The sequence below is a fragment of the Podarcis melisellensis genome (genome assembly GCF_964234715.1).
Source record: "Podarcis melisellensis genome assembly, chromosome: 2".
Taxonomy (NCBI): domain Eukaryota; kingdom Metazoa; phylum Chordata; class Lepidosauria; order Squamata; family Lacertidae; genus Podarcis; species Podarcis melisellensis.
Genome location: NC_138529.1, coordinates 15,618,342 through 15,633,957, shown reverse-complemented (window position 1 = coordinate 15,633,957; position 15,616 = coordinate 15,618,342). Strand labels below are relative to the sequence as shown.

General features: G+C 41.8%; 1 protein-coding gene across 1 annotated transcript in view; it reads right to left on the bottom strand.

The window, feature by feature from the left end:
- DIP2B (disco interacting protein 2 homolog B) overlaps positions 1-15,616 on the bottom strand; it is a 182,034-nt gene that overhangs the window by 85,802 nt on the left and 80,616 nt on the right. The window contains exon 2 of the mRNA XM_081899067.1: positions 10,431-10,502. Coding sequence (XP_081755193.1) covers positions 10,431-10,502 — 72 coding nt within the window. The remainder of the gene's footprint in view (positions 1-10,430; positions 10,503-15,616) is intronic.

Genomic DNA, 15,616 nt, shown 5'->3' with positions numbered 1-15,616 from the left:
GGACTGGCAGAACTGTTCCTTTATTAGGCCTCAATGACAAACAGTCAACAATGTGCTCATTCATAATCAGTAACAAAGCCAGAGAGGCAGATGTGAAAGGAAATGCGTATGAATGTTATAGGTAGATCCATGCTTGTTGGCAACTTTGAGTTTAGTAGCAATTTAAAAGACACACACACACACACACACAATTATACCTGTATGAGATATAGACATTTATTTAAAATTCCTAGAAGCCACAGTTAGGCTCTCAAGCCTCTGCATGCTGGTCTTGCATCTTACAGAAGAAGAAAAATGGAGCTTGAAAGCAGACATATGAGGCATCATGAGGCCTGTACAGTGATCACAACACTGTACTCTGAAGGTGCAGAACTACACATATGGCAGTTCCTGTAATTCAGGACAGATTGCACTCGACATTTCTTATTTCAAATCCACGCCTGAACTTGTATCTCATGCAGTACAAAAAGTGGGGTGTATAAGAAGCAGCCTTTGTCTTTCTCATCTACATTGAATTGTAATGTTTTTATCCAGTGCAAACCAGTTGTGCTTTGTAAGAAAGTACAATATGGGTTAACCGTTAAGGGAAATGATTCCACTAAAGTATGTCTAAATAAGTAGTCTAGTGGCTGAAAAGTATTTTTACAAGCTACTATCATAAAACAGTCCCTGTTGTCCAAAGAGTGTAAAAAAAAAAGTATATTGGGGAATAAGCATGCAGAAGATAACACAATTGCCTAGTGATGTAGACCAACTTCTTTGGGGGGTGGCTGAAATTATGGTGTATTAAAAAAAAAAAATCAATGGCATTGACCTACTTATTGATCCGCCTGCATTTGAGAAAGGAGGTAAGAAGAGAGGGCTCGCTATGGGCTCTCCTTTTCAGCAAGGCGGGGGGAGAAGGGAGAGCAAAAAGAAAAGGTAAATGAACAGAGGTTGGTTATTTGAAAAAGTTGCCTAATACAAGCCACCAAGATGCTTGAGAAGAGCCTACTCACACCACTATAAATGCTATTCTTAATTTTTACAAAATAAAGGCCTGGTTATCCAAATAACAGCTGTAAAAAGCTAGATCCATTCCCTAAAGGGAGCCATGCAGAAGTAATAATATGCAGTTAGGAACATTGTATTTAAAGAAAACACACAATCAATTTATATGTATGTATAGTATGTGCATCAGGCAAAATGATACACAGTGCTCCAATTTTTTCCAGGGATCTTCTGAATGAATGTGCATCATTTTCCAAACACTACATCCCTGCCCCTAATGCACATATTGATCTTGGAATATTTTGATGACTGGGAATGCTATACAGTGGTACCTCTGGTTACGAACTTAATTTGTTCTGGAGTCCATTCTTAACCTGAAATTGTTCTTAACCTGAGGTACCACTTTAGCAAATAGAGCCTGCCGCCGCCGCATGATTTCTGTTCTCATCCTGAGGTAAAGTTCTTAACCTGAGGTACTACTTCCGGGTTAGTGGAGTCTGTAACCCGAAGTGTTTGTAACCCGAGGTACCACTGTACTAGAAACTACCACCAGAAAGAGGCAGAAAGGAAGGGTTTAGGGGTTCATAGGTTGGGAGAACAAAAAGGTGGACATAGACGAGTCTTTCATCATGATTGCTGGAAGCCTATCGCAGATTCTGCTTTTTGAGACTTTTCCATACAAACCACCACATGCGCACTTGTTTCTTCAATGCCATGTTGCTGAAATTTTTATATAGGATTGTTAAACAGCAGCATAATAATGGCTGTGCACATTTAGAGGTTCTATAAATAAAAAGAGTTAGCAATTAACAAGATGAAAGAAATGAAAGACCCTGGGATTGACTGATGCTTTTAATGAATAGCCCTGAATTGAGTCACTAGCAAGAATACCGAACTGTTGGTAGTTTTACATTGCCCTTCTAAGAAGCTTCATTTCTCATTACAAGGTCTTCTTGGTGGTGGCTCCAGAGCTGTTGAGTTCTCTTCTAGTTAATCTTCGTTTGGCCCCTTCCATTCTACAAAGTTGTAAAGGCCACAGCAGCAGCTGTTGCTACTTCACTACGGTCCTTCCTTCTAATTTAGCATCTCTGTGTGTCTAATTTTTATCCACACAATGTTTCATATTTTGCCTGATGTTCTATTGTTTTTCATTTTTCTCTGTATGTCACTTTGTGAATGTTTGGGCCCAGAAAAACAATTGAATTAAACAAATAGGTGAAAAATAATAACCATTCACAAATGTCACTTTCCTTGCACCCTGTTTGAAACCTCTATTTATATTTTATAAGCACCGCTGCTCAACAAAAACTATAGCATACTTTTCTTATTGATCTTTTCTCTACTTCTTAATACAGGCTACTTAAATGCTGATATTTACAGTCTAAAGCGATGGGTAAATCTACCCAGCTGCTGACAACCTGCTGAAAGGATAAATTTCCTTCTGCTATGGCAGATCAGATGGGGAGCCGGGTTCTGCAAACATGGCAATATTGCACGCCTAAAGCAGTATTTTCAACTTCAGCCAGTAAGGGGTGCTAGTGTAAACAAGGACTCAACCTGCACCAGCAAACCCAAAGGAATGAGATTCTGTAAAGGGAATCAATGCTTTTCACATTGCAGTCTGGAAGTGGCTTCCTGCCAGGACAAGAAGAGGCAAGAAGCAAGCAGGGCAATGAGTATGGTGCTAGGGAACACAGGTGACTAAGCCTGAGAACCAGGAGTGACAGTAAATGTTACCCCACCATCTTGTGAAACTGTATCTTTGGGAAGTGCTCTTCAACAGGCAATCTGACGGCAGTCCGTCCCATTCACCCACCCTTCTCGGCATAGCTGTCACTCTGCTGCAGAGATGTCACTGAAGCATTGATTTGCTAACCTTGCAGCCCCAGGAATTGAAGCCAAAGGTGAAGGCTCACGGGATCCTTTGAAGCCCACAATTCAAAGTGTGCATATACACTTGCTACAATTTGATTGCAGGCATACAAAAAACAACAATAACCCAGAGGAACAGCGCTAGTGAAGAGATTCACGTTGCTGCTTTTCTTCTGTATCCTGTAGAGAATGACAACGCTAATCCTTTGTCCAGAACAGTCCAACATTTATCAAGCCAGCTGTGAACACCCATTTGTTTTGTTCCCGAGAAATCTGCATGACCGTGTGCTTTCTTCCCTCCCTGCAACAAGGAACCCTGCATTTTAACTCTCCCTTTCCTATTTTAGAGTGATCCTTTTTTCCCTTTTATTTTTTGCACTATGGAAGTTTCTTAAATCCGCTGAAAATTAAAAGTAGAAATACATCAGCAATATTATCTGAAAATATGAATACGTAGATCAGCTAACAGGAAATCCAGCGTGAATGACCACCTAGACAGGGACGCATAATTGAGCTCTACAAGCATGGCAGCAAAAAATCTCAAATTTAAAACTTCCTCACCATGACAGCACACGTAGTCAACTGTCACTTTAGTTTTGGTGCTTTAATCATTTTAATTAAAAATACTATGTAAACATGAAAAATAACACAAACGACCTTCCAAACTAAGTCTAGACCTACTTGCTCATGAAATGCTTTACTGGTCTATCTGTCCTCACATAATATTTACATAATATCCACATAGCATCAGAATACTCATAACATCGTAAAACTCATGTAACTTCATAATACTCACATAACATTAAAAGCGGGAGGGGAGATAACACAATTTACAGAAAATTCACTGCCTGGTCAACTGGGAGGCAATTCTTACTGTCTACAAACTGACATAAAATGAGGCAGGTTCTTTTCATTTCTTGTTAACGTATCTGGTACTTTATTTAAAAGGTTTATTTACTACTGCCTTTTATTATCAAATGTCAAAAAGGTTTACAGAACATATTAAAATGATATAAGCATAACAACTGAGCAGAAGCCACTGTTATTATCCCCATATTTAAAAGATGGCACAAGGGCTACGAGTGAGAGCCTAAGGCCACCAGGGAGCTGAAAACTAAACCTGAGAAACCCAGATCATACTGTCAACCAAAGGATCAATAAAAACCAATGACAGTTAACTGGTGAAGAGACAGCACTGAAGAGGACTGGGTTACGGGTCCTGGAAAAGCTTTGCCAAAGTAGTGGTACAAGAACAATGGGAGATGGGACTGGGAATGTGCAGTGCCTTTGTGGCACCAAAGGAGGCTACATTATACAAGAACCAGTGCCTCCCCCCCCCCGAGGGTAATCAAGTGCCGGCACCTCTTTTTTTGTTGTAAAAAAGTGTGGCACTTACTATAACAACTTCACGGTAAGTACCAGCACTAATTTTTCCTAGGGGAAAAAAGCACTGACAATAGCTACTATTGTTTTTGTTGTTTAGTCGTTTAGTCGTATCTGACTCTTCGTGACCCCCTGGACCAGAGCACGCCAGGCATTCCTGTCTGCCACTGCCTCCCACAGTTTGGTCAAACTCATGCTGGTAGCTTCGAGAACACTGTCCAACCATCTCGTCCTCTGTCGTCCCCTTCTCCTTGTGCCCTCCATCTTTCCCAACATCAGGGTCTTTTCCAGGGAGTCTTCTCTTCTCATGAGGTGGCCAAAGTATTGGAGCCTCAGCTTCACGATCTGTCCTTCCAGTGAGCACTCAGGGCTGATTTCCTTCAGAATGGATAGCTTTGATCTTCTTGCAGTCCATGGGACTCTCAAGAGTCTCCTCTTGCACCATAATTCAAAAGCATCAATTCTTCGGCGATCAGCCTTCTTTATGGTCCTGCTCTCACTTCCATACACCACTACTGGGAAAACCATGGCTTTAACTATACGGACCTTTGTTGGCAAGGTGATGTCTCTGCTTTTTAAAATGCTGTCTAGGTTTATCATTGCTTTTCTCCCAAGAAGCAGGCATCTTTTATTTATTAAATTTGTATGCCCCCATTTATCCAAAGATCACAGGGCAGTTCACAACAGAAAAATACAAAAAGAGGACATAAAATACAGGATAAAACAAAAAGAAGCCAATAACTGCCCTACCACAACACATTTATATGTTAATCAAAGGACTGGTTATAGAGATACGTTTTTGCCTGGTGCCTAAAGTTTATGTAATGAAGGTACCAGGCAAGCCACTCTGGGGAGAGTATTCCACAAATGAGGAGCAGCCATGGAAAAGGCCCGTTCTCATGCTGCCTTCTTTGCTGCCTCCACTGCCGTTAGGTAGACTCGATCATGAGCCCTCACTAGTGTTTGATTGCATTTGTCTGGAATTTTCCTCCACGCACATTCAAGCCATCTCCCAGTTTGTTTTAAACTACATTTGTTTTAAACTGCATTTAAAACAGAGGAGAGGAAGTTGAATTGACAGAGATGCTATTCCAAGCAAAGTGAGGCAGAAAGAGGAAGCATAACTGATATAAATTTGCAAATAGGGAAGGGGAGAAAAGAAAGGGTGATAGTCACAGAACAGCATAAAGCAAGAACCAGAAGTTTAACTGAAGAAAACCATCACTGGCAGATTATGATCATTCTCTAGCAATACTGTAGGTACAATCGAGTATGAAGTTATATGGGCTTTAAACTCCACTGATTTCAAAGGGACAAGTATGCACATGTGTGTACAGGTTTGCAAAGTTTTTCTGCAGGGGTGGAGAATGCAAATGTACATATGACTCAGAAGCAAGAAAATTGCTTGATTACTGTAGCATGACAAGCCATTTGGTATAGTGCAGAGAGAGGTTTGGATGACAAGCCATCAGGGCTTTGTGAATCTAATCATCATGCATTGGGAAGAGGATTCTACTGCTTGACCATAGGAAACACAAAGTTTGAAAAGTGGGGAAACACACTTGGCTGAAGCTGAGAAAATGCTGCTCAAATTGGAACTACATTTACTTTCTCTTGACCAAAGAGCACAAGATGCTTTGCAAGGCACACCAAGCCATGAGAAAACTGAACTGATCCACATCTATGTATGCATTTGCAAGCTACCTCTTGACAGGAATAGACGCTCTACACATTTGGAAAGGGACTTTGCAATTAATAGGGTTTAATATGAGACGAAAGTTTCAAATCCAGAGATTTGTTTCACACTTCAATTAAATCTCAGCCTCAAGCACCCTCAAATCCCTTCCTGCTCCCTGTACCATGCTGTGTCTGTAATTTAGATTGTTTGCCTGCGGCAGGGGCTGTCTTCTGTTTTAGTCTTACAGCACCTTAGTACGTTTTAGACATCTTAGGAATAAATCATAAAATCCAAAACTGCCTGATGATTATATTACAATAGGCACATTATTTCCTATACAATCGTTCAAAGCAAAATCTTAATTTTTACAGCAGCCCATAATGACGTATCTTTCAAGGGTCATTCTATTGACTCTCGCTGCTAAAGTTAAGCAATTTCCTTAAATCAGAATCCAAAATAGATAAGGTGCTATCTTTTATCAGACCACCTTCGAGGAATTTCCTTGACACAATGTGGCCTGGTAGTTTTGTATGAAAAGATGCCTGGAGTTTTAACCATCACTGTGGCACACCTTTCCTGGGTCTTATCTGCTAATTGGAAACAGAAAGTCTTACTGCGTCAGAAGGTGAACAGAGGCCTTAGTTTATAGTGGAAAATGCTTTGATTTCCTTTTTCTTTTTTAAGAAAAAGAGGCAAGCATAATTGAATAGTATCTCTTTCATCTTCCCTACAAAAGCAGAAATACAGCAGATTCCAAAACTAAGGACTTCATTCTACATTACTCATAAATGCTCTGTTGGCACTGAAATGAATGGGAAATCTGTCATCAAGCATTGCTGCACAGGGCACACCTGAGTCACAACGGCAGCAGTAAACCCCACCTTAATCAGCAACATGGTTTATCCTTCTGCCTTCTGCCAGTGCTCTGGCTGACTCCTTTGGCAATTAAGAAAAAGAAGGTGTGGGGATGGTTCACTTACATTTCTTCTCCTAGTTATTAAATAGCATTTAAGCAAGGACCATAAAACAAAGTGATAGTGCCAGGGGACAGGTGTGCAAGGGAACAAAGAGCCACACTAGCTTTCAAGAGGTCCTTGGATTTAAACTCCTAAGATGAGAGAAAAATTGCTGAGATTTTAAGGGGCTCAACATGCAAGCTGCAGCTCACTAGATCATGTCCCTATATAGAACCACATACAGAACAAGGTCCGCCTTCCCCAACATAGGGCTCACCCACACTTCCCTTTGTCCCACAGATTTATTCCCTTTGGCCTGTAACTTCTAAGCACAGGTCTAAGAGGTTTTTCTTTCAACCTACCACTTTCCCCAGGAAAACCCTCTGTTTGCCACTGAATCAGAACAAATGTCTATCCACAGAAAAATGTCTATCCACTGATAGATGTTTGCTCCAATTTAGAAGTGTGCAGCAGGTTTTCCCGTGTGACAAAAGAAAAACCTCTCAGCCTAGGAGTCATGGACCAAATGGAAGTGTGGATAAGCCTATACAGTCATACCTCGGGTTAAAGTCGCTTCGGGTTAAATCTTTTCAGGTTGCGTCCCATGGTGACCCGGAAGTAACGGAACGGGTTACTTCCGGGTTTCGTCACTCGCGCATGCGCAGACGCTCAAAATTACATCATGCACATGCTCAGAAGCAGCAAATTGCAACCTGCACACGAACGGGTTGCGTTCTGCTCAGGATGCGAACGGGGCTCCGGAACGGATCCTGTTCACATCCAGAGGTACCACTGTAGTGCCTTTCAGATGTTTAGGACTACAATTCCCATCACCCCTGTCCATTTTGACATGCTGTCTTGAACTGCTGGGAGTTGTGAGTCCAACAACATCAGGGCGTAAGATATATCCGCTCTGAAAATGAGGTGAGTTATTTCGTGGCAGAAGTTTTAAACACATTTCCATCAAATCACTTTAATGCAGCCTTCACGTGCCAGCACATTCATTTGCCCTACAGCTTTTCAGTTTGGTTACAGTTCGCTAAGTTCATCCCCAGTGCCTTTAGGCAAAATCCAGACACGCCCAATGTCCACTGATAGCAACAGACTTTAAATACTAAACTGTGTACTGGGGCCTTCAGTGCATCTTTCTAAGTTATTCTGGTGAACAACTCTAAACACAGGATGAAATATAAAATGTGTTCACCTTTAGCGGGTTTCACAAGCATATGAAGTTGACAAAGTGGAGTGAGAAAATGTGAGAATTTAAGAGACAAATGTTTTTTTAAGGGTCCAGCTTCTATTCAGGTATAGTGAAACAGCTTATTTGTATGCCAGAAAACCCAGCTGTGCTACTTTCCAGATTTTCCATGCAGCTTAGCACACCTGGTTAGGAAGAAGCTGAGTTGGAATTCCCCCCCCCCCCTTAATGCAGCCTGAATTATGAATTCTAAGCTCTTTTGAAAATGCAGCCCTACGGCATATTTAATAGAACATGAAAACTGCAAAGTTTTTCTATTTTCTGCCACTGATGAAATCACCTTGAAGGCAATGATAATCACCATCAGCCCAAATTCACACTGACAAAGCAACAACAATTCTGAAGCACTGACATTCAATGCCCTTTTACCCTTATTCTTCTTTGGAATAAATTCAGCTAATCAACAGCTAATAACAGTAACAACTGCATCACAAAACTCTCTGCATATACAACCAATTCCCTCCACTGTAAAATGGCCTTGAACTACAGTTTGCCTTAAAAAAACAAAAAAAAAACAAAACGGTAAGCATCAATACTACAGTTATTTTGTGTTAAGCCTCTTCTGCTAATTCTTCCTACCTCTGGGTGGATAGTACAATTATTCTTCATTAATTAGCCACCCCTGCTTGTAGAACATTCTCAATGAAAATTAACAACCTTCACAAAGCATTCTCACTGAAAGTACAGAATAAGCTCATTGGTATTAATGGACAAGATGATCAAAATGTGTATGAATCATTGGGTGACACTCAACAATTCGCAAGTGGATTTCTTCTCATGTAACAAGATTGCCACTCTGTCTCCCTAAACCACAGAGCCTAGGGCTTGCCGATCAGAAGGTCGGCGGTTCGAATGTCTGTGACGGGGTGAGCTCCCGTTACTCGGTCCCAGCTCCTGCCAACTTAGAAGTTCGAAAGCACGTCAAAGTGCAAGTAGATAAACAGGTACCGCTCTGGTGGGAAAGTAAACGGCGTTTCCGTGCACTGCTCTGATTCGCCAGAAGCGGCTTAGGCATTCTGGCCACATGACCCGGAAGCTGTATGCCGGCTCCCTCGGCCACTATAGCGAGATGAGTGCCACAACCCCAGAGTCATCCGCGACTGGACCATAGCTGTCAACCATCCATTATTTGGTGGGAGACTCCCTTATCCCAGTGCCGTGTCCCGCTGCTGTCCCTTATTGATGATGTCCCTTAAATTTTCTGGGTTTCAAAGGAAGCAGCTCCTCTCCCTCCCTCCCTCCTTGCCGGCCTATGAATTGCTGAGGAGCCTTGAGAGGAGAGCGAGGGCAACCATAGAGAAAGCAGTTCAGAGAGAGGAGGAGGAGGCGGAGGCACGGGCAGGTGTTCCAAGGGCTAACCATAGAGGGGGAAAGCGGAGGAAGGACCGCAAGCGCTTCACCCATAGATTTGTAGTGGTAGACTAGCATAGATGGTCTGATCTGCGCATTTACTTTGGGCGCTATTTCCCCCCCCCCTCCTCCCGCCCTGCCTGATGGAACTGAGAGCTGCAGATGAGAGAAAAGATACAGAACTGCAGCAGTATCTTCGTAGCTTGGATTTTGTTTTGCGCGAAAAGTGGTTGCTGATTGTAGTTATTTAACTGAAGTGTTTCATCAGATGGTGTCTTGAGCGGCAATCTCTGGAAACGAAGGGCTAAAAACCGGCGCTACTCTCCCAAATTATCTGGTCCCTTTTAACTTCGTATTTCAGCTGCTTGTCTAAAATGCCTTATTTTGGCTGCTGATCCCTTATTTTCGAATCTGTAAGTTGACAGCTATGGACTGGACCTAACGGTCAGGGGTCCCTTTACCTTTACTTTTACCTCCCCCCCCATCCCCAGTGGTGTAGTGGAGCAGGGATGGGCACCACCATTTATCTAACAGCCGGGCAATGAGATTATCTCCTGGGATGCTACTTGCCAATCTGCCACATGTGCCAAATAAACAAGCTGTCACCTGCCCCCCCCAAAAATCTACCCTAAGCAGAGGAAGAGGTAGGTTACCCTTAGAATGCATGCTAAGGGTTAAACTCAAGACTTGTTTTGAAAAATTACCCAAGTCCCTTTATTATAACCAATCAAAGTGTCACAAAATCATGATGAACAAGCTCTCATTCTTACTCAGGTGCCAAGCAAAGCGAAGGTGGGAGAGAGAGAAAGAAAAAGCTGTCTTGAAGCCATAATGGCTGCACTGGTCCAAATTTTAGCTTTGTTGAGAATGGGTGTCCCTACCATAAGCATTAACTCTCTGAGGCAAGAGCACGTCTTATTCTGAACTCTAAGACAAGGCTTACCTTGGGTCTGTGGAAAATATGGAGCCAACAGCTTTGCCCTTTTCTTCTCATACCCCTTCTGCGTAATGTCCCCTAAAAGAAACCAAGGAAGTAGAAATCAAACATGTGTTGCCACATTTGGAAAAGAAAGGAAAGACCTAAAAAGTGTTTACATGACATTTGGACCCCCCTTTTTTTTGTCTCCAGCAGCAACAGTATTATACAAGCTATTATATTTGGCAATTACCCTCAAAGCCCTTCACTGTTGTACCAGATGGTCTGAAATGGTTTAAGGTTGCAATTCTAGACATACGTGGCAGGAAGGGAGTAAGTCCCACTGAACTCAATGGGTTTACTCCTGAGTAGACATCGAAAGGATTGCACTGCCATATTTTTTTTCATCTGCTTTTAACTTTGTATCTCCAACGTCATTATTAATGCATTTAATCAAAGCAGATCAGAAACATCTATGGGGGTGCTGTGAAATTCAAAACGCCACATAAGTACAGTATATGACTATTATTAAACTATTTCCCCTGACACTGATCTGTCTGATGTACAGGAAGAGCCATCTGGCTGATTGTCTTTCACTCTATAAATTCTCACATTTTTATCTGAATGGCAGGAAAGAGGCTAAAATATGAAAGGATTAAGATAGGGGAGAAAAGCAGGAAACCCATAAACATTTTAACTATCTCTGCAGCGCTGCCTTCTTCCTCAATTTTCCTGCTCTAAGGGTTGAAGGAAGAAGAGATCACAGGGCCCTCCAGACTGGTATTTTATTGTGGGTGTATTCGGCAACATGTTTGTGACATAATAATAGCACATCAGTAGTGGGCTGATTCTGCTTTAGTTTGTTCTGTGATGCTTCTCCAGTGCCACTGCGTCAGTGGAAGGGGGCTATAACACAGTAAGAGCAGAAGAAAAATAAACCAGAATATTTATGGTATTAAAAGTTATGGGATTTCCACGGAAAGTTACGAGACGTGCACTGGTTGGAATGAAGCAGTGTGACAGCCCCAAAAGATTTGCAGCTGCAAACAGTACTGAAAGCAGGATTGTGTTTGACCTCCCCAATGGCACCATCAACACAACTCATCATGAATACTTAATACAATGGCTATCAGGTGATGTCCTAGATTGGGGGTTCAGGTGGTCTGTGGCATGTTCACATTAAATACTGTATTCATAATCATTTAAATTGTATTTGTATTGCTTTTTCTGGTACTGTATGTATTTTGTGTTGTGTTATAATTTGTATTCAATGGAACACAAACTATTTTTTATCATAGTATATAATAACAGGCAGTGGGTGGGATTTAACCAAGTTGTTCCATGTACGGAATGAGGTCTGCTTGTGCAACAGAACTTTTCTGCCCTCTCCTCTTCCATGGCCCCTAAATCAACTCTGGAGGATTGGGGGAGAAATCAAGAACACATTTAAGGAGTGCACTGGGGTATGACAGAGTGAAAGGTCTTGTTGCTTGAGCAGACCTCGCACGCATACTCCACTTAGCACTACACTGAATTCAATAGAAGAAATAAAAGAAGCAACAAAATACAACTAAAAATCAGACACTATCTAGCACAGTGCACCATCAAGTGGTCTCTCAAGACTATCAGCCATTTTTAATTGGTCTGTGGGGGGTATTGTTGGGAAATTGCTGATCTAGAACTCTTGGAGAAAGCTTGAACTTTGGTAAAGAGATTCAAGCCTCTCAAATTCTCCACCAAAATGCCTCTGGCCCACCTAATTGATATTTAATGTTTTCTTTTTAATCCTTGCACCTCAAAGCACAGCAACTATTATCTTCATTTTACCAGGTGGACAACAGAAGGGACAAACAGCTCACATACCTAGCAAGCCTGTGAAAACCCCCAAATGACATGATCGACCCAATCATTCATAATCACTACTGGTACTTGTTCTGAGACTAAAAATATATTCCTTGAGCTATATTACCTTAAACAACTGGCATTCTCATCTTCAGGTATAAAAGGCAGGAAACACAGAAATGACTGTTGTCTGGGGTTAGGTGAGGGCTTGCTTGTCACTTTAGCCCTGTACTTTCAAGATTCTAGGAGACAGTATCGGCCTTCAAAACAAGTTTTGCGGATATTGGAATTGTGAAATTGCTATTACACAAAAGCCAACATGACTGCATGTAAAGTGGCTCTCAGGCTCCATTCGCAGTTGAGAAGTGAAGCTTTGTGTCACCTCAGGCAATAACTATATAATCTAAGTCAGACTGCCACACCTCTCCCCTCTGTCATGCTATGGCAAGTCAAAACAAATTTAAGAATGGAAAATGTATTTATTTAACACCTTCCTATACCACCCTTCTTCATTAATTCCAAGGAAACTTGCAACAATTTAAGACTCTCTCTCTCTCTCTCTCTCTCTCTCTCTCTCTCTCTCTCTCTCTCTCTCTCTCTCTCTGTCTCTCTCTCTCTCTCTCTCTCGTGTGTGTGTGTGTGTGTGTGTGAACTACATTAAACAGAAGGCAAAAATTATCACAAGTAAATTAATTCTCTAATCTTCCCCTGGCACCTAAAGGGTAACAAGGTAGGAATGAGGGAGGCCTCCCTGTAGAAGGAGGTCCAGAGAAAGGGCACCACAGTTGAAAAAGCCCTCTTGCCATTCAACACCTCCCTCTCCTCTGATGTTCAGGCATCTGGAAGAGAGCATCAATGGATGACTGCTGTGTGCAGTGCAGCAATAAGGGAGCAGGCACTCCTTTAGATACCTGGGTCCAAGACAGTGTAGTGCTCACAATTGCCTAGCAGCCAGTGGAGCTCTTTCAACCATGGCAAGGTGTTACCCCAAAGCCAAAGTTCAAGGAGTTTGGGGGCCATCTTCAAAGACAGCCCCACATATAATGCACTGTGATGCATGTCTATAGAAGACACCCACAGAAAGGTCACTGTTCTTTCTCTCTCCTACAATTGGTACAAGGCAGCTTCCTAGAGTGGCATACTGCTGCTATTGCAAGAACAGCAGGGAACACCAGCAGTGAAAAAACCAGGACGCCTCTGTTTGTTAGAGCCCACCAATTCCTATGTCTATTGTATTAAATCACATGGGTAAACATCAGCTTCCCATAGCAGTTTCCAAATTGCCATAAGCAATGCTGGCCTGAAGATGAACCATCAACAGGAGAGGAGGGTTGTACTAAAGCTAAACATCAGCTTTTTTGTCAGATTATTACAACTTGTCATGACATGATTCTCTCTCTCTCTCTCTCTCTCGTGCATGTCAGAACCATTTTTTCTCTTAATTGCTTTGTGCAATTTTGATTGTGATGGTTGCTTTGAGGGTGTCAACAGAAAGTTTCACAGAAAACACATTTAAAAGAAGAAGAAAAGGTATTTTCCCTAGCATGCTTAGCCCAGTGGCTTGTTGCATATCTTTCCTCTCCTCAAGTAACCAATTTTAGTTTTGAAACAGTTACAGATAGGTAGCCGTGTTGGTCTGCCATAATCAAAACAACACTTCGATCTCCCAGGACATTCTATACAAGATCTCAAAGTAGCTGTTTTACTACAAAGGAATTTCAGAAATAGACTGGAAAGAGAAGCTGCTGAATTGCAACTTATCACCAAACTTAAAACCATGGAGAGACCTGGTCTGAACAAAGACATTGGATTCTTATCTCATTATACATGACAAAGCCATTTTTCACCTTCTCACCCCTTGCTTTTTCCTGTAAGACCTATTGCAGTCGTTAAGAGTCGTCCACAGGCTCATCACAGCTATCTGCCAATCACCCATTCCCACCACCCTTCTGAGTAATACCCCTCCCCACCTTCTCACTATATAGAAGGGTCTGGAAACTTCTGTTTCAGTGTATCTGAAGAAGTGTGCATGCACACGAAAGCTCATACCAAGAACTAACCTAGTTGGTCTTTAAGGTGCTACTGGAAGGAATTGTTTTAGTTTTGAAAGTCACTGCTAAGCCACTAGCCTGACCATTCTGTGGTGACACAAGTCACTGTACATTTCCCCATTTGTTTCTGTATTTGTACTAAGCTATTACATATCCTGCTAAGAGTCCGAAGCAGAACATCCCTTAGTACTGTGGCAATAAAAGCAGCTTTGAGATTCAACATAAGTAAACAACACCAATGCTATCACTTAAATAAATTCACACTGAAGGCAAATCAAATGTGTGGGCCCCTCCAAAACAAAACAAAAAAAATCTGCTACAGAGCAAATACTAATGAAGGGAAAGCTGCATACATTCAGATCAATCCTTGGTTCTAAAAGGAAGTAAATTGCTCCTTCAGTAACAGGGCAATCAACTACACAACCAAGAAAAAAGGCTGTGAAGGCCTAACGGTTTATGAGAAGGTGGTAAATCAGGCTGAAGGGGGAAGCAGATATGGCGGGATGGTCTTTTATCTGTTTGAGAAACCAGAGCCACAGTTGATGCTGAATCAGAATCAGTAACACATATAAAGAAGTTAAATCTCACTCTCTGCAGGGGGGAAATGCGCGCACACTAACTGGAAGACATCAGATTGATTTGGTTCCCCCCCAAAATGTTCCAAAATGTCCTCATTTTCTTTGAAAATTTAAGCTGAATTTTCTGTAACTAACTATAGAAAAACCAACATGTCAGTTAAAGCTCCACTCCTGTAACACAGTCCATCAGAAACAGTTCAAAAGTATTTAAAATACAGGCATAGTTTTAAAGAAATCCTCTAAAATTATCCCTTTCATTTCCGATTTCTTCAGTATAGGCTCTGTCAGCAAATTGCTAACTCCACAGTTTGAAATGAGTCTGGGCAATGTAAGCAGACTGCACTTCAGAAACCCGAGGAATGCTAGAACTCGCTTTTCAATGAAGGTACTAAATGATGCTAACTTTATGAGAGGATGACTACTGACAAGGGGTTCAGGTTTTGGGCAAAATAGAGCTCGGGGGAAATGCTTTGAGAAAATGCTGCTACAGAACAGAATGGCCCCTGAGAATACTGGCTGAGTATCCATGTTGTAGGATTATGAGCCTGATCTTAAATACGGTCATGGGACGAGGGCTTGCTTGAGCAGTGCTGCAATCAAGTAATGTGGGGTAGAAAATTTTCTGCTGCAGTATCTTTCCACGGAAATGTTTCAGTTTCTGGAAATGCACTGGCATTATTCCACAAAATAAATTGGTAACAATAGATGGATACAATGCCAATCAAACCAGCAATTCCAATGT